The sequence below is a fragment of the Heterobasidion irregulare genome (assembly GCF_000320585.1).
Source record: "Heterobasidion irregulare TC 32-1 unplaced genomic scaffold scaffold_10, whole genome shotgun sequence".
NCBI classification, from domain to species: Eukaryota; Fungi; Basidiomycota; class Agaricomycetes; order Russulales; family Bondarzewiaceae; genus Heterobasidion; species Heterobasidion irregulare.
The window spans coordinates 496,737-515,224 of record NW_009258206.1 but is presented as its reverse complement, the minus strand read 5'-3'; the positions used below and the strand labels follow the sequence as shown (position 1 = coordinate 515,224).

The following is an 18,488-nucleotide window of genomic DNA, read 5'->3' as shown; positions in this document are numbered from 1 at the left end:
CCGAAGATGATAGTGCCGATGAAGATACCGACACCAGCTCAGTCCGATCGGCGGAGGACGACAATGCGGCTTCGGTGACCTCCGACTAGATCCCACCCTCCCACCCTTCGCTCTTTTCGGTCGGTGACTGGGGACAGTCACGATTTCAGTAGGGAGGAGGATGCACAGATATACCCATTCCTTATCTTCGTTTATTCGTCACAGACATGGACTGACGCCCAATCGTTTCCACATCTCTTAGTACTTTTACCACCGACCGATCGCCGACCGAATAGTCGGCACTCATTTTCCCCATCACTCCTTCAAGTACCAAGCCGCATTGAAGACTTCTTCCGATTTGCGCAAAACCATAGGGTTTTATGCCTGTGATGACATACTGAGGCTTCCCCTAATATTCCAATTTATTTTCTTCATTTTGCCGAACGCTTCGCTTACAAGTACATTCACACAGTCATTTCGCCGACCGATTTCCCGAACGACACCTCTAGTCTTCGCCAAACGTCTCGTTCATCTCAGGACAGTCCTTTCACTGTTATTTTACATTTTACTGTACTACCGACACCTTGAAACTACTTTACACATCGGGAACAAAGTCGCCCAACACCGACATTCCCGAATCCTCGGCATCCGACGAGTCTTCCACCAACACCACATCCGAAACCGCCGATCCACCCGAACGCGCCTCAAGAACCTCCAACTCACCCTGCCACATCGCGATCGAACGCGCCAGCGAGGCACGAGTACCTTCGGCCACAGCAATGCGGTACCGAAGCTCCGACGCGATGCCTTGCGCGACGACAGGAGACAGGCGAGAGGAGTCGGGCAGGGCGGGGACAGCAGAAGAACGGGGACGGGAAGGGGCCAGGACGGTACGGGTGGTGGTTGGGAGACGCTGGACGGGCTTCCGAACCCGAACAGCTAGACAAGACGATGAGCTCACAGCCCAGCAATGACGAATTGATTACTCACCTTTAGTCCGCGCGATACTCTCGCCGACAGATCGTTCGGGGATGAGTACCTCGACCTTACGCTTCTTAGTCGGGCGCGAGGGTTCCGGCTCCCCCGACTTTTCGGCCGCCTTCGCTTTCGACTTCCCTTTCCCCTTCGACTTCCCTTTGTCCTTCGGCATCCACCCGGGCTGGAAGCTACAGCCTTTCTGCTCCTTGGAGCACTTCGTACAAGAAACTTGGCCGGCCCTCGTGTAGCACCGAAAAGCTACAGTGGTAAACTCGGTGGTGCACCGATGGCACGCGTATTCGGCCTAGAAGAAAGAAGGGTCAGCAAGCAACAAAAGGCGGCAAGAGGGAGGGGACTTACGAGGACGTCATCCGGCAACAAGTCCGGGGGATCCTGCAGCAACTTACCAGCTCCGTTCCGCTCCACAGGAGGCCGAACAGACGACATTCGGCCTGTGCCAGGACCCAGAGGAAGCACGACACGTCCAGCGGTCGGCGTCAGTTGACGCGCGAACTCGATGACAACGGCAGCAGCCGATTGCTTGCCCTTCGCGTCAGTCGGGGCAGCGGCGGCGACCGGGCCCACGCTCATTCGGTCCAGGGCATCGGTTGCGGACGCAAGCTCCGAATCATCGGCGGACGGGTCGGGATGAGAAGAGTCGGCGGACGGATTGGGACGAGAGGAGGACGCGGCGGTAGAAGGAGAAGGGGAGCGAAAGAAGAGAGGAATGGGAAAGACGGACTCTGACTCCAGCTCGGCCAGCTGACGATCACCCTGTTCAGGATCGAGCAACCCGTTGAACATGGCCTCCACCAAGGCCTCCCGACGCCGCTGACGATCTTCTTCGGCCAACCGACGGGCAGCGGCAGCCCGCATCGCCTCGGCTTCCTCAGCCTCACGTTCGGCGACAGCGACCCGCGCAGCCTCCTCTGCCAGGGCCTGTTCTTCGGCCGCTTGTTGCTGTTGCTGCGCTGCAAAGCGCGCCGCACGCTGCGGCAAGATGCGCGAACCCCAGGCAAGCCAGTCGTCGGTGGCAACATGATCGAGGCCACTCTCAGCCTCGGCGACCCAGGCCGCGAGTTCGGGCACGTCCTGCCCACGCGCCGAACGATCGAAAACAGCCTGCAAGGACGTCAGCAGCCAGCAGAAGGCAAAGGGACGGACCGACTTACCACTCGTTTGGCGAACCCCTGCGCCCAGGCCTCGTAATCTTCGTACTCGGCGGCGCCGTCGGGAAGAGCGAGCATGTACTCCCCGAGCTTGGTTTTGAGGACAGAGAGGATGGAGGACATGTTGGAAGGCCAAAAGGATCGGACGAGGAGACGAAGCGGCAGGAGGATGGCGATGAAGGACTTAGTCGCTGGAGAATCAACGATCGGCAGGGGATCGTGGTCACCTGACAAAGCCCCATGCCACTGCGCTCGGCAGAGGCCGCGATACGCGCCACCGCTTTTTGCCGACACAACTCTCACGCCAGCGTCTAGCTTGGGCGCTAGGACTCAGCCACCCCTTCACCTAATCAGTTGCCACGCCACGGGACTTTGCCGACTCCGCTTCAATCACTGTTGCGCACGCCACAGCTAGTCTTCCCACGCCACCGCTCATTACCGATCATTTTCCCACGTAACTTGCCACATCGCCACTTATTTTCCACGCCACTTTTCCCACGCCACTTTTTCCGCTCCAACTCATAGCCACCGACCACTGACTGAGGACAGTCAGGATTTCAGTAGGGAGGAGATGATGAGCATGCACCCGCGCTAGGGTCCGAGGGAGGTATTCGGGAAGCTTTGGGGAGACACCGAACAGCGCTAGACAAGTACCGAAGACGCCGACTATTACCGAACACGGTCGGTCCCTACCCGACCGACGACAAGCCACCGAAGGACGTTCGGCAGCACTTGGGTCAGTTCGCCCACACTTCACGTACTTACCATGACCGCATAGGAGTGTTACGATAGATGTTTACGAGATCGGAGCCAGTATTCCGTATCGGCCGATGTCCTCCGTGAGTCGGTCGGTCCTTATCGCTTATCTTCCTGACTTCCGCATGGTCGGTCAAACGCGATCTTGCACCATTGCTTGGCCACCCTGGTCGTACGATACCTCTTCTTTATTTTTCATTGGCTCTCCAACGCCTGTTCCTGCTACCTACGCTCGGGCGACGGATCCCGAACGTTCGGGATTTCGACATCACTGATTACCTTTTACCCTATCACCTTTGGAACCCATATGGACATCTCACCTACCTTCTTATCTTCTCTGATCGCTGGGGCTTGGCGCCCATTCGACATCTACTCTCATTTCTTGTTTAATATTTTACTTAGGGGCTCTGTTTACTATAAAAACCTACATACAACTCTGGAATAAACCAGCTTTCGCACCCCACAGTTCAGAGCTCATTCGCACTCGTTTCAACCATCGAAATCGTCTTCATCGACTCCCGAAAACTTGTCATCCTCGTCGTTCGGCCTCATTCGCGTTCGTACTCGTCTCTTCGCTCGTACCCCCCATCCTCCCTCGTATATTGTCAGAGTCCCGTGTGGCTCTTGAAGCACGTAGTTGTCAGTCGCGACACTACCTTCTCGTTACCGACCGAATCCCCGACTCGACCGACCGAACGTTCGGTCGGTGTTCGGCGCAGTCCCGAAACCGTTCGGGCGCTATAATCTCATACTCCCCGTTGTTTCTCAGTACGCCATCGATTTCTAAAGTCATCACTAACAATTCCTTGTGTATTAGATACTAGCTCCAGCACCCCCTGCATTAGAGGTTGTTTTGGTGTTGTGCTCGGCACTTAGAGCCACCTCTAGCATATCACCGTATGCGCAGAGAAGTCGGAGATGGGCAACATCAAACTGCGCGCTCGGTTCGGGCGTTCTAGGACCCACAGTGAGCAGCTCTGTGTTGCGACATGCGGGGTTGTTCTTGGAAGAGCGACTTTCTACGGCTCAGAGGCAGTCAATGGTGTTCGCATGAGTACCTTTCTTGGTTTGTGTCGATTATGTACTGAATATTATCATAGTTATTCCTTCGTACACTGTTTCCGACTGCCCGATCCGTTCCAAACGTTATCTTCTATGATAACAACTGTCATCTCAAGCGACACATCACAAGGCTTCAAGATCAACATTTCGGGACCTGTGCTCTACCCGTCGACGTCTTTCACATGAAGTCGAAGCACAAGGAGTCAGATGATTTCTGTGGCCAGCATTGTAATCCGGCACTCTTTGAGGAGCTTATGGTGGTAAGTGGCGGTTTAATTCTTCGGCAGCAGAGATGACGAATGCATGGTTCGGAGGGTTTCATTCTATTGTGCGAGAGATGCGTAGGGATCAGTATGACTTTTTCCTAGACGAGATGATCAGACGACGGAATAATATGATTGTCCGTGGTCTTATGTCTCGTAGGGTTGCATGTTACCAGATCCCGTGTTCGTATTTACTTGGGAAATAGGCTCTTAGGTTCTGAACTATACATTGAAAATGATTAAATTGAATAGATGTAATGTATGTCAAATGAGAGCGTGAGGTACATCGAAGACTAATCAAAAGATGTGGGAAGATGCGTAGTGGAAGGGAAGGGGTTGCACGATAGAAGGGAAAGATTTGCACGATGGAAGGAGAGGATTTGCACGATGGAAGGAGAGGGTTTGCATGATGGAAGGGAATGGTTAGGAAATGGTTTGCACGATGGAAGGGAAGGGATTGCATGATGGAAAGGAAGGGTTGCATAGGGTCAGTAGGCGCATAGTTGTTTATACATGGCATGTGTCTCATAAAAGGATGAATATACAACTCACCATCTTTAATCCTCTCCGCGTTTGTCGTTGACCCTTTCCCCAACATCTAATGAGCTGTCTTCAGCCTCGACAATTACTCTCAAAATCCGCACAGTGGCCTGCAGCTCGCGGAAATCTAGTTCATCGTTAGTTGGGTGGGCCACCATCCCATATGAGGAGCTTGCGATCTTTATCTCTATGGCGTGCTCCCGTGTAACGTTGAGGTCTTCTTGTATGAAAAAGACAGTTGCCTCCGGGATGAGCACGCGGTTTGTAAATTCCCAAGCCGGTATTGTCCAGACTGTATGCTCGTGAGTAAGCTCCAACAAGGCAAGCAGGCTCCAAAACATAATCTCCTTCCCCTTGAGTCCATAGCTATAGAGACGTTTCCAATCAAAACTCAGCACAAAACAATAAAAAAAACACGCACTATCCAGTCCCCACTGCCTCGAGAGACTCATATTCACCCTGAATACTGAAAGTGTTGTTGCTATTCTTCATCACCAACAACTCCATAAGCTCTGTGTAAAAGGGACTAGCGGTTGGGTCCAGCATGATTAAGCGCAGCTCGACATAGTGATTGACGATGCGATGAGGAAGAATATCAAAGTCAATGGCCGGCCAGTGCGGCTCATCGGACTTTTTCGAAGCCTTGAGCTCAAGTCTATGGCGCTCACAGTGCTCACCAGTCCAGTGGTGAGGATACACCTTCAGATGCAAGGCATGGGGATTGTCAGAGATTCCACCGAAAGGATCAGGCTTGCTGATCACATCTAGATTTCAACGAAGTTCCTGGAGAGTAGTGGAAGGGAATTCAGGATATGGCTCGTCGCAGTAAGGGCAGAGAGATTGGGAATTGGGTTCGTCATCCTGATCTTCCTGATCTTGCTGTGTCACTTGTACGCACGTGCTACAAGGTTGCTCTTCATTCCTGCCGTTTACTATCAGTCTGTCAAGACTATCTATCGTCAAAAGGTGAGGCCCGAGACTCTCCTCCTTCTCCGTGTCATGGGTAATTGTGTTTGCAGCAAACGATTCATCACCTGTGTCTTCCTTGACCATCTCAGCATCCGATCTCTCCAATTCTTCAAGCGTTCCAGCTTCTGCAATTGATCGGGTGATGAAGCGAGTCCAAGTACCACGATTTGATTGTCCTAACTTGCGGAATGTTGCCTCAAGATCCCTGTTTCTCTGGTAATCGTTGTTTGCTTTGTTATAAGTTGATTTTGCAAATGGCTGACCCGGAAAAACCTTTCTGAAGGCATCCTCTTGCTTGATACGCGGGTTCCGCTCCCTGGACAATTCCACCATCTCCTTCAACCCATCGAAGATGTCGATGGCATAATAAGAAGACGGCCATGCTCGTGTATCGCCACGAGTCCTTGTCGTCGCAAGAGGAAACCTTTCATTGGTACTAGGAGCGGTTCCGAGAGCAGTCCTAGCTTTAGAATTGTTCTGGAGTCTAGATGATGCCTACTGAGATGGACCAGCTGTATGATAAGGTGAGAATGATCTTGTTTTCGAGCCCTCCCTTGGCTGAATTGAGGTGCGCGTCCGCTTAAGGCCTACTGTCAAATCTCTCGTCTCGGGGCATATAGTCGACTCTCTTGTTTCGGGAATCGTCGGTAGCACGAGCTTAGGGGACAAGGTTGCCTTTGGCGATGCCTGAAACTTCAACAGTGCCGGCAGAGGTTTGGACATATTTCCTCCCACACCACGGAGGAGATCACTTGCTTTCCACTTCAATCCCGCTTGAGCGCCTGGGCGAGAACGGATAAACATCTCATTGTCGACATCCATTATTGGTCCTGGTGACGAAAGGGAGTGGAAATTCCGATAGGTGGCTGACAGAACCCGTTTAGCATTGCCATACGTTGTTCTAGAAGCATCAGGGCTAGGAGCGCTGAACCGCCTTTCCCCCGCTGCAGAAGGGCTTCGTGTCGGTGTGGGATGATTCATTCACTGGATATGTTTGGGAGTCCTCGGAGAATGTACGTTCGTGCTAAGAATAGGAGCCTGACTTCGAGTTGTGGATACCGGTGATGCTCGTATACGTTTTGGTGAGTTCTGGGTACTTGTTTTGTCGTCCTCAAATGGTGTTTGACTCCTCTTTCCTCCATGTGAAGAGCTCTTCCTGACTCTCGCTATTTCCTCATCTAGCCGTGGGCAATCTTCGAGCCGTGGGCCATTGATTCCATTGGGAAGTATCCGAAAGAGCAAAGTTTCTTCTGCCTGTACCTGGTAAGGCTGATCGATGGGAAGGCAGTCCCAGCGATCACGATCCGCGTTGTACACCTCAATACAAGAAGGAGGCGCTGAGCTTCCGTCTGTCAAGATCCCCTCAAGGATATTGGGATGATCGTTTATACGAAAGAATGGGAAAGATTTCAATGACACAGGGTATCCGAATGGGAGGCAGCCATTCTGTCGTGATCGTAAGTATCTATGACCCACAATTCATCATTCATGCTCACCTCCTTCCATATGATAGCCATTATAGTCTGCCGTGCTTGAGCCTCCAACTCAAGATTCATCTGCTTTCTTTCCGCAGCATGATCCTTGGCATCGGCCGCAGCATGAAGTTTGGCTACCCATTCCGGAGAAGTCTTTTGCCAGAGCATTGAGATTGGCTGTGCATAACCAGATGCAGAAGGACTGGCTGTCGACGTTGACAAAGCAGCATGCAAGGTGGGTGGTGCGGTTTGTGATGCGGGTGGTACCATGGCTATGGTAGACTGGGTATCTGTAAGTGATGCGTTGATCTGTTGTGCCGACACTGATTGTGAAGCAGGCAAGACGCTAGAGATTGTGGTCGTGGGCAGATGCATGGATACTGTGCTAGTACTGGCCGGCAGCTGCGACGTGCTCGTCCCGGTGGGTGCCAATGTGGACGACCTCCCCATGTTCTTGCCCTTGTGCCGATGACCACGTTCCGCACATTCGAGTCGCTCATTCCCATTTGCCTGGGCAGCGAAAGCAGCCTTCTGACAGCAGCTCTTGCAAAGCAGGTATGTGCACTCGGCATGCCCCTTTGACCGACTATTCTTGGTGTGACAGCCTGGACGAGCACAAAAAATTCCTCCTCTAGGCCGTGCCAATGCAGTAATCTGAGACTCTCTAGAACCTTTGGACCCAATCGGTGCGTGAATTCCTGCCTGATTGTTCGATAAGCCCACTGCCTGATGATTCAACGGCGGGCCTGCAGCTTGATTGTTTACTGAGCCCGCAACCAGGTCCACGTCATTACTTGTAGCAGTGCGAGTGCTGCATTGCACAGTATTACTCGATTGTAAATTAGAAGGACCATTAGTGCGTGGTCCCGAGCGCCAATAGTGAGCATACGGTGACTTCGGTAGATACATGTCGAACATTGCTGGATCTTTGTTTATGCCATCGACAATTGCCTGTGCAACAACATCTTCTAACGGGTCTGTATGGAAGATAACGGCCCTGCAGTGTTTGTTCGAACACTGATGGTCGTCAGTGACACACAATCACATAAGAAGTGCCTGCATCACGTACCAACTGCTGAATCCAGTTCTTATTAGCAGTATTCCCTGTTCCCTTGTTAACAGATAAGCCTGCAAGCGCGTTTTGGCACAGATTGCAGCGTCCGTGGTAGAACATGTTGTGAGAATAGTAGAGAGCTCCAGCACACTTGGAGCTGTTGACGAGCGGGAAGTATGGTCCATAAGTCTAATGTTTCATGCAAAAGTCGGCCCCTCACGGAGCAGTGCTGCCGGGGAGGGCAGGACACGGCGGCCAAGGATGTATGAGATAAGCAGTCCAATTTTTGTCTACGTGTCCAAAAGTCCAAAGCCCACTTGTCTATAATCACGAGGTCTACTAGTCTATTAGCCTAACCTCTCACCGGTGGGCCATTCTGCGAATATTACCGTGACGTGTACACACATCAGCCGGAGATGGCCGGTCACAGCCGGAGATATCTGGTTGTCTCAGTACACCCCCAGGACCTCGTTCTGAACCAAATCAGCTTTTGATGGATAAGATGGAGTCAGTCCGATGCTAACACAGACTCCGAATTGCCCGCATGTAAACCAGACCAAACGAGCCAAACCCAGGTCAGAGCCAAAGGTATTCAGATCTATCTCAGCATCATCAAAAGCAACTTATCCCAATGGTTGCACGTGGTAGATGCAGGTTAATCCTGATATAGACTTATCATCCCACTTATCATGCTTTATATGTAAATAAATTTGCCATTAACATACAGTCATGCCCTTCTTCATTGCTTGCCAGGCAGTACCAAAAACATCTGCCTGTTCATACAGCTCATCCCCTGGTTAGAATCTTCAGCCCTTACACTGATCCCATTGTCGGCAGAGCACCGGAGGCGCCGCCTCGCTGCTCAAACACACTCCCATGCACCGATGGTCTCTTGAGCTGCGTGACAAGCCTCGATCTTGAACTGCTTCATCCCATGTTCGACTTTCTTCCTTGCCTCAAAGAACTAACCACACAGTCAGTGTTGTTGTGAACAATAAATCATGAAAACTCACCCCTGCACTTGCCCATGACCCCATATGATAAGCCAGTTAACCCTGAATCATGAGACTTCCTGAGAGTCAGAATCCATATCCTGCAGCAGCAGAGAACATCCCAAGGCACAGAGTCCAGTTACCAGCCAGCCATATCCAAGCATCCAGTATTCAGGCAAGTCCAAGCATCCAGTATCCGGGCACTGAGGTAAGCACCAGTGGAAGTCATGGTCGGAGATCCAGTGTCCGAGAGCTAGCCCAGAAAAAATGACACACTCCAGTCCAGTAGTAATCAGATAGTGAGTCCCCAAGAAATAGAATCCCACACTGCCTCAAGAGTGGGATGTAAGTCCATGTTGCAGCAACACCAAACACCGGTGATGAGCATGCACCCACGCTAGGGTCCAAGGGAGGTATTTGGGAAGCTTTGGGGAGATACCGAACAGCACTCGACAAGTACCGAAGATGCTGACTTTACTGAACACGGTCGGCTCTTACCTGACCGACAACAAGCCACCGAAGGACGTTCGGCAGCACTTGGGTCAGTTCACCCACACTTCGCGTACTCACCATGACCACATAGGAGTGTTACGATAAGTGTTTACGAGATCAAAGCCAGTAGTCCGTATTGGCCGATGTCCTCCGTGAGTCGGTCGGTCCTTATTGCTTATCTTCCCGACTTCCACATGGTCGGTCAAACACGATCTTGCACCATTACTTGGCCACCCTGGTCATACGATACCTCTTCTTTATTTTTCATTGGTTCTTTAATGCCTGTTCCGTCTACCTACGCTCGGGCAATGGATCCCGAATGTTCGGGATTTCGCCATCACTGATTAACTTTTACCTTGTCACCTTCAGAACCCATATGGACATCTCACCTACCTTCTTATCTTCTCTGATCGCTAAGGCTTGGCGCCCATTCAACATCTACTCTCATTTCTTGTTTGTTATTTTACTTAGGGGCTCTGTTTACTATAAAAACCTACATACACCTCTGGAATAAACCAGCTTTTGCACCCCACAGTTCAGAGCTCATTCGCACTCGTCTCAACCATCGAAATTGTCTTTATCGACTTCCGAAAACTTGTCATCCTTGTCGTTCGGCCTCATTCGCATTCGTACTCGTCTCTTCGCTCGTACCCCCGTCCTCCCTCGTATATTGTCAGAGTCCCGTGTGGCTCTTGAAGCACGTAGTTGTCGGTTGCAACACTACCTTCTCGTTACTGACCGCATCGCCGACATGACCGACTGAACGTTCGGTCGGTGTTCGGTGCAGTCCCGAAACCGTTTGGGCACTATAATCTCACACTCCCCGATTACTTCCCAGTATGCCTTCAATTTCCAAAGTCATCACTTACAATTCCTTGTGTATCAGATACTAGCTCCAGCACCCCTGCATTAGAGGTTGTTTTAGTGTTGTGCTCGGCACTTAGAGCTACCTCTAGCGTATCAACGGAGCATGCCGATTGCTGTGAATACTCTGCTCTCGGATCACCGCATTGAATGACTCGAACGCTTCTGTGGCAAACAGGATTGCCGGCCCAAAGCATCGGATGTGATAAGGCAGGTGACAAACAATGTGAAACTTCGGTTTGTTGAACCACCATGGTGTCCACCGCACCGTACAATCGAGGAAATAGTCGATACATTGTTCTAACTCTGTCTGGATCATTTTCAATGAATATCCCTGTGTCTTCTCAAGTGACAGGTTCTGCTCACCAAATGCTGATCCACATTTTCAATGCACGGCTGCCAAACCATGGGGATCAGTTGCGAAAGCGCTAACCATGCCTTGTAACAATCCTCGTCAATAAGGTCATACAACACAAACGGTGCCGCTTGAGCAACCACGCGAAAATCATGACCGGTGAGAGATCCTGCATACTGAACAAGAGTTTGTCCTGCAAGAGCAGAACAGCCAAGGCCCATCACATCGAGCGATGACAGCCTCGTGATCAACAAGGCTTTACCTTTGGCATCTTGGCGCGCAATGGCATCTTGCCAAAAGTATTTGACAAAGCCCAGCAAGATAACATGGAGTATCTCGACAGGTGTATCAAGATGTGGATCAAGCCCTGTGAGTTGAGCTGTCTCGGACCATGAGATCCTAACCCAAGACAATGAGGAACACACCTTTAATCCGCCACACTGGGCTGGTCACGTCGGCAGGAAACGATGCCATGAGATCATCCATCTTCCTCTGTTTATCGGCAAGCGATCCACGGAACTTCCGTCCGAGTGCAAAGATTCTATCCATGAATGTTTCCTGGTATGTGTCTTTCACACCAAACATGGTGTGCAGGCGAGCCAATTCTGTCATGCCCCCGACTGTGCGAGCAGTATCGAAGATTGTCTTGAGTTTCGATCGTGTGTCTGCTGCATTGCGCAATCTCAGAGGCTGAGCCAGATCATTAACAGAGCAGGCACGAGCACAAAACAATATACGCACCCCAAGGAAGCGGCGCGTGCGATCCGTCAATTGCTGCAAGGTCTCTAAGGGACGGCCCTTTTTGGTGCGTGGTGCGGACTTGTGAGAATTGTTCTCGACTGTCTCAGAATCATTGCCAAGGGTGATGGAGAGTGGAGCTAGAAGCGAAGCACTCATCAGTGGGGTCGTCGGCAGGAATGAGAGCAAAGCACAATGTACAGGACCTATCTGATGCACACCTATTACTCCCTCAGCGGAGGACAAGGAGGAATGTCCAACATGTGAATGCCCATCGATAGACGATCCTCCCAGAGTGCTGGGAGCATCACTTGCCTCCGCCTCCTCTCTGGCCATTGTCCCCGCTGCCAGCGAGGCGACCTCATTGTCAGCATCACGCCCTTTGACCCAGCATGTTCGGCAGAAAAATTTCCCTCGTAGGCCAATGTGACATGCCATCTCGCTCTGCATGGGGTTGTCACCCAACAAAGCAAGCACAACAGGCAACACGAGCACCATCTCCTGCGAGGCAATATCCCATGCCCACACTCCGTTGTGTTGTCCATCCCTGGCAGTGTATACATGGTTAGCATGCACACCACGAAAGGGAGTTGCAACGCACTCGTGTTGTGTGACAATGCCATCGAGCATCTCAAGAGGGGGGGCAATGTTGGAGGTTGACAAGAAATGCACATTGTATTGCCGTTGTGCCTGCTCTCGAGGCAGCCCAGCAGGTGTCCAAAGGAATGAATTGTGTTTATTCCACTTTTTGGACAGATTTCCCGATGTATCATCACAATACAGCCACATCATCAACGACAAGACCCAATGTCCTTTCGCTTTGGCTCACCAGTCATTACCTTGTGCCGGATCTCGCATAAATGTCCACAGGCTGACTTCTCCACCCGCTGATTTAATTGTCCCTGAAAATACATTAACAGTGTCCAAAAAAACAACTCATGCATAAACCAACCGAGTAACATGCAAGGATCTGGTAAGTTATCCACCTGGAAGGTGGCAATTAGCTGCGGGAGTGATAGCGTGAAGAGGACCGCATCGACGACAAAAGAGTCGTATTTGTGAGCGACATAACCTCCCAATCCATCCTCGGACACCACAGGCTGCAGGCGCCATGCATTGGCGTAGTAGTGAGGGACCTTGTTGCCGTCGCACATCTCCTCGCAAAAGAACCAATGCATGGGCATGCATATATCACCGTTTTGGAGCTTTGCCGGCTTGTATATAAAGAAATCTTGGCCAGCGAGGCACACCATCGGCGTTGTTAACACCGGATCTATCTCTTCACGCCAATGCATGCCCTGCCAGGCTTCGGAGAGCCAAGTACCAGAATCCTCTGGATAAACTTGTATGTGCGGGCCGACACGGGGATTGCTGAACTCCTAAAATGCTGGTTAATATGTATAAAATGTTGATGAGGATGAATGACCAATGCGATCCAAAATAACGGCATGCGCTGGAACAGAAATTCTAAGCAAACAGAATTAGAGGAAACCCCCATGCCTACAATCTTGAACGCCATTCACATTACCTTTTCAAGCTGGGTCAAGGCCTACAAGAAATCAAAGAAGCCACCGGTCGATCAACTCCTCGTGAGGCAGAAGCAGTGCCGGAACTCACAGAAGTCCAAGGTTAGTTCAATCTCGATCATTTTGAAAAAGTAGCTATGCTTACCTTTTGAATGGGCAGAAAGCAGGAGTGTGCCAAAGATTCTGCGGAGACATCCCTGAAGCTGCTGGTCCTGAGTGGGGATTCATAGGTGAAACTGTGTACCAGTCCATAGATGAATCTCAGGAAGAGACACTTACCGGAGAGGGGGGCACCCAGCAGTGGATCCAGACACCAACAAGGAGGCTCCTATCAGTCAAAATGTACAGACGGGCTGCTCCAAATGGGGATGGTGCAAACCTGCATCACAGAAGACATATGTCACATGGCCTCCGTCTTACCATGCGTGTGAGGTAAGTGAAAACTCACAGTTCTAGCAACCATCTTGAGCATATTAACCTTGCTAGTTAAATGATGTCCTGGACCAAGTGGATCAGTTAATCACAGACAGCGTGAGCACATACACACACTTGCACGGGACTCCGAGGGAGAAAGAGTTACCTATCATTAAGAAGAAAGGTAAAGCAAGAATTCCTTGCACTCTGATTGATCCGCTGTTATGCTAGAGGTGGCTCTAAGTGCTGAGCACAACACCCAAAACAACCTCTAATACAGGGGTGCTGGAGCTAGTATCTGATACACAAGGAATTGTTAGTGATGACTTTAGAAATCGATGGCGCACTGAGAAGTAGCGAGGAGTGTGAGATTATAGCACCCAAACGGTTTCGGGACTGCACCGAACACCGACCAAATGTTCGGTTGGTCGTGTCGGCAATTCGGTCGGTAACAAGAAGGTAGTGTCACGACCGACAACTACGTGTTTCAAGAGCCACACGGGACTCTGACAATATACGAGGGAGGACGGGGGTACGAGCGAAGAGATGAGTACGAACGCGAATGAGGCCAAACGACAAGGATGACAAGTTTTCGGAAGTCGACAAAGACAATTTCGATGGTTGAGACGAGTGCGAATGAGCTCTGAACTGTGGGGTGCAAAAGCTGGTTTATTCCAGAGGTGTATGTAGGTTTTTATAGTAAACAGAGCCCCTAAGTAAAATAACAAACAAGAAATGAGAGTAGATGTCGACTGGGCGCCAAGCCTTAGTGATCAGAGAAGATAAGAAGGTAAGTGAGATGTCCATATGGGTTCCAAAGGTGACAAGGTAAAAGTTAATCAGCGATGGCAAAATCCCAAACGTTCAGGATCCGTCGCCCGAGCGTAGATAGCTGGAACAGGCGTTGGAGAACCAATGAAAATAAAGAAGAGGTATCGTACAACCAGGGTGGCCAAGCAATGGTGCAAGATCGCGTTTGACCGACCATGTGGAAGTTGGGAAGATAAGCAATAAGGACCGACTGACTCACGGAGCACATCGGCCGACACGGAAGACTGGCTCCGATCTCGTAAACACCTATCGTAACACTCCTGTGTGGTCATGGTAAGTACGTGAAGTGTGGGTGAACTGACCCAAGTGCTGCCGAACATCCTTCGGAGGGTTGCGGTTGGTCCAGTAGGGACCGACCGTGTTCAGTGCAAGTCGGCATCTTCGGTACTTGTCTAACACTGTTCGGTATCTCCCCAAAGCTTCCCAAATACCTCCCTCGGACCCTAGCGCGGGTACATGCTCATCACCGCATTAGGTTGCAAGTCACCCGGAGAGCAATACTCCACTACGCATCCAAGAAATTGGACAGGAATGGCCAGAGGAATACGACGGAGATTTAGGGGAGGAAGATGATTTGTATGCTGACCCAGGGGAATACAATGCAGTGGATCCTTGGGATGAGGCTGACAAGTTATGGGAATTGAAGGGGTACTCGCCTGAGGGAGACATGTAATGTACGCAGCGCCTGGCGGTTCTTGCTCACTCCTCGTCCAAATCAAGGTTTAATGTATTGGGTTCCTGTGTCAACTATGACCGATCTTGCTTGATTAAAAAGATGACAACAAATAGGGGAGATTGCTTACATGGTCCAATGATATTGTGACCCATGCACAGCCTTGGCCACGGAGGGGGACATCAGCGAGGGCAAACAGGCTGCAGAGTTGAGATATTGAAATGATTTTAGGGTCCGAAAATTTGTTGAAATTCCAGGTGAAGATCCCAAGGTCTGCGTGCCTGTCAGGAATTCTAGGCTTGGCAGAAAATCACATGATAAGTATTACTTACTTGCTTGACCATGGCATCTCCGGCACTTTGTCATTCTTGAAATGTTCAATTATGGCAAAAGTCATTGACAACGAGGCTTTGGTTGGATCACGGTGATCATGCTTCACAAATGGAAGATATTGGATGCACACGGCTATGTGACCATCGATGAAGGTGAACAAGATCCCCTTCCCTTGGTGCGAGGTACACGCATTGAACCAGGTCCCGTTGACGATGATGTGGGAGAAAGACTGAACCTCAGTAGCCACGAAGGGTTCGCCGGCTCACCAATAACTTGTTTTTGAAATGAGGTTGACCTTGGATTGCCAAAGTGTTCGTAGACATTCAAACACTTGCATGTAAATAGACTTCTCATGGAATTTAATGCTATTGAGGTTGATATACTTCCCTCCACATGGCAGCTGTACTTCATATGCAAAGGTGACAACTCTGTCAGTCTGGCCAACCATGGAAGGGAATTGCAGCTGATATATTTCCCTCTGCGTGGTGGCAGCTCTACTTCATATTTATGCAGCCGAGAACTCACCAATGGCTTCTTCTCAATGCCCGCAACTTGCAATCATATTGAGCAGAGAATCCCTTGTGCAATGGATCTTGTGATCCCTCTTCAGGTAAGTGCACAGCTTCTTGATGGTCACGTTGTCTACCTCCATCTTCTCCTCTAGATCTTCTATTGTGCGTACCTGGATATTAGATTTAGCACTTACAGTGTGCTCAGGGAATGAAAATGACTCACCAAGTCATAGATCAACATATTTTTAATCCAGCTCCACATCATTGTCCCCTTAAACTCCCCCCTGGTGTGTCCATTGGTATTTACCTTGACAAGTCAGCCGTTGTTTGACTCAGGTCCAAATAGCCAGAAATTGTAGACAGGCCCTAAACAATAAATAAAAATATCTCCGTGAACAAGGAGATGAAAATAAGGTGTGAGATGGCAATGCATCAACGACCATGCCCGACAAGCATGTGCATGGAGTTCTTGAGCATGCTGAGCATCATTGGGCAATATGGACTGTACCGTCCATATCCAGATAGCTACGCAAGCATCAAGAACCGCCTTATAATGTCAGAGGTAACTGTGGTCCATGGAGGTTTTATCGAGATTGAATTCTGCAGCGTCGACTGTATCTCCGGACTGCCGTGCGAGGTGCATTCAGTACATTTTATGTTGCTCTCGGAGGAGCTTCTTCATTTTTGCGAAAGCCACACCCACTTTGGTTGATGCACTCGGCTTTGGCAATTTGCAATTGGGAATCTCACCATTCAGTTGCCATGCGCAATAAAGAGCAACTGCATCTGGAAAAACACCCCCTTGTATTAGCTCCAGATTATATCTAATAGTGTCTAAAAGTATCTAAAAGTGTTAATAGCATCTAAAAGTGTCTAATTTCCTAATTGGGAGCAACACATTGTGGTTTCTGATTTCATGATATTAGCACTAATTCTATACTAAGAAGTCTTTAATTATTAGTAGGAAATAGTAAGTACTACTGCTCTATCAGTGAGAAGGTAAAGATATGGCACATTCTATACTATTTTAGCATATTACTCCCCTTCATATATGCCTATACTATTATCTTGTAGCTCTTTTGCTGACTTTCCAGCTGCTTTTATAAGGGATATGGAAAGAGAGAAATGTGCATTGATGCCCCCAGCCACTTTGTTGGCAGCTTGGCAGCTGCCACAAGAGGCTATGAAGACCTAGGTACCTTGTCCTTGCACACAAGATCATTAAAGTTGTCATTGTTAGCCAATGCCTGCTACTGGTCATTATAGGACACAACATAGGGGTTGAACTTAGGGATATGCTACATGCAGCCTTGTAGACCTTGTCTATTAGTACAGTGGTTAATACTGTCTTGTGCAGCACACAATCATCATTACTATTAATATTACAATTTTTAGCAATATTTATATTGTTTATTGCCTTGTTATACAGAAGATGCTCAAACTTGGTGTTTTCCTCTAGCTATTAGGCTGTGGAAAAGACAGTCATATTGGTATGTGGTGCCAGAATGATATATTTGCCTGCCATATAGGAAATATATGCATTAAGCATATTAAGATCACCTCCAACAATCTTGTGCTTATTTATATATAGGCATGCCATACATATAATCTTGTCCCCATCCTCTACCTCACTAGTGGCTATTTGGAAAGCCCCTCTCCCTTATTGGATCTTGATTATTCATAATCATGTTTTTAATCAAATTTGCAAATTAAGGTAACATTGTCTATACTAGTAGAGTCCCTGTTATGATCACGTTCTATCGGGCCTACACGGCGGTCTATTCCGATACGATCATCACAAATATCACGCGGCCTCACAGGTTGAGGCGTACACCAAGGTACAGATATTAACCTTGGTCATCCACTCCCAATGGATCATCAATCATTGGTCGAGTATCACGGGCCTTGTATTAGCGGGCATGAAACGCCGCCTTATAAATTACTCACACGCAGGGCATGAACCTCCTAGTCTCTCCTGGCCGGAAGGAGACCAACGGAGAAGCACAAGAGTAGTCGTTATTGAGAGAGACGACTTAGAGAATACCTACAGATACATATTCGGTATTCTCACGCCCTACTTCCCAAAGTAGTATAAAAGGCCCATAGAATAGGCTGAGGATCTTCAGTCTATTCTCTTCGTTCGCTGTAGTCTCCCTACTACAGCCCTTCACTCCAGTACTGTCTTCCTACAGTACTCTCTATTGCTACGCTGCAATACACCCCTGGCTCCTGTGCTACACGTACAGTCGAGACCATCGTTCCACACATCCTCCACGAGTGACCTAGGGAAGAACCTCCTACTCTTGGGGTTACTGAACGAGCAGTTCGTAACAGTCCCATTGAATATTACACTCAATCATAGTTTTACACATTCTCAGTCCAAATTGTATAAGTGCCATAATTTATTTTTATCCTATATAAAGTGTATTATTGATTTTCCATTGAGCTAGTGTTTAAACTAAATCCTGAAAGACCTGACTTTTTAGGTATTTATTGACCTATTTATTTATAAG

The 18,488-nt window shown here is 49.4% G+C and overlaps 8 protein-coding genes across 8 annotated transcripts; 2 read left to right on the top strand and 6 right to left on the bottom strand.

Moving 5' to 3' along the window:
• Positions 1-574: 574 nt before the first annotated feature.
• On the bottom strand, positions 575-2,249 carry HETIRDRAFT_105655 (uncharacterized protein; the record flags this gene model as incomplete). The annotated part of the gene is made up of 4 exons (XM_009552411.1): positions 575-918; positions 970-1,261; positions 1,318-2,079; positions 2,130-2,249. The coding sequence occupies 4 exons, from the start codon at positions 2,247-2,249 to the stop codon at positions 575-577; spliced, it is 1,518 nt and encodes a 505-aa protein (XP_009550706.1).
• A 1,629-nt stretch (positions 2,250-3,878) lies between these two features.
• HETIRDRAFT_243706 (uncharacterized protein) lies at positions 3,879-4,341 on the top strand (the record flags this gene model as incomplete). The annotated part of the gene is made up of 3 exons (XM_009552410.1): positions 3,879-3,926; positions 3,983-4,201; positions 4,237-4,341. Coding segments are annotated over 3 exons (372 nt in total), but the record flags the coding sequence as incomplete, so codon positions are not given.
• A 423-nt stretch (positions 4,342-4,764) lies between these two features.
• HETIRDRAFT_327170 (uncharacterized protein) lies at positions 4,765-5,293 on the bottom strand (the record flags this gene model as incomplete). Its single annotated transcript, XM_009552409.1, has 2 exons — positions 4,765-5,113; positions 5,169-5,293. 2 exons carry the CDS (start codon positions 5,291-5,293, stop codon positions 4,765-4,767), a joined length of 474 nt encoding a protein of 157 aa, XP_009550704.1.
• A 1,404-nt stretch (positions 5,294-6,697) lies between these two features.
• HETIRDRAFT_327621 (uncharacterized protein) lies at positions 6,698-8,365 on the bottom strand (the record flags this gene model as incomplete). Its single annotated transcript, XM_009552408.1, has 3 exons — positions 6,698-7,162; positions 7,213-8,208; positions 8,261-8,365. 3 exons carry the CDS (start codon positions 8,363-8,365, stop codon positions 6,698-6,700), a joined length of 1,566 nt encoding a protein of 521 aa, XP_009550703.1.
• Positions 8,366-10,681: 2,316 nt separating this feature from the next.
• HETIRDRAFT_174197 (uncharacterized protein) lies at positions 10,682-13,136 on the bottom strand (the record flags this gene model as incomplete). Its single annotated transcript, XM_009552407.1, has 7 exons — positions 10,682-10,903; positions 10,960-11,315; positions 11,374-11,638; positions 11,690-12,233; positions 12,288-12,504; positions 12,639-13,065; positions 13,113-13,136. 7 exons carry the CDS (start codon positions 13,134-13,136, stop codon positions 10,682-10,684), a joined length of 2,055 nt encoding a protein of 684 aa, XP_009550702.1.
• A 46-nt stretch (positions 13,137-13,182) lies between these two features.
• Positions 13,183-15,130, top strand: HETIRDRAFT_118578 (uncharacterized protein; the record flags this gene model as incomplete). The annotated part of the gene is made up of 9 exons (XM_009552406.1): positions 13,183-13,314; positions 13,373-13,442; positions 13,478-13,644; positions 13,699-13,810; positions 13,907-13,941; positions 14,372-14,416; positions 14,630-14,730; positions 14,765-14,909; positions 14,933-15,130. 9 exons carry the CDS (start codon positions 13,183-13,185, stop codon positions 15,128-15,130), a joined length of 1,005 nt encoding a protein of 334 aa, XP_009550701.1.
• Positions 15,131-15,156: 26 nt separating this feature from the next.
• Positions 15,157-15,527, bottom strand: HETIRDRAFT_174199 (uncharacterized protein; the record flags this gene model as incomplete). Its single annotated transcript, XM_009552405.1, has 3 exons — positions 15,157-15,204; positions 15,261-15,411; positions 15,463-15,527. 3 exons carry the CDS (start codon positions 15,525-15,527, stop codon positions 15,157-15,159), a joined length of 264 nt encoding a protein of 87 aa, XP_009550700.1.
• A 474-nt stretch (positions 15,528-16,001) lies between these two features.
• Positions 16,002-16,240, bottom strand: HETIRDRAFT_174200 (uncharacterized protein; the record flags this gene model as incomplete). Its single annotated transcript, XM_009552404.1, has 2 exons — positions 16,002-16,145; positions 16,199-16,240. The coding sequence occupies 2 exons, from the start codon at positions 16,238-16,240 to the stop codon at positions 16,002-16,004; spliced, it is 186 nt and encodes a 61-aa protein (XP_009550699.1).
• Between the last annotated feature and the right edge of the window lie 2,248 nt (positions 16,241-18,488).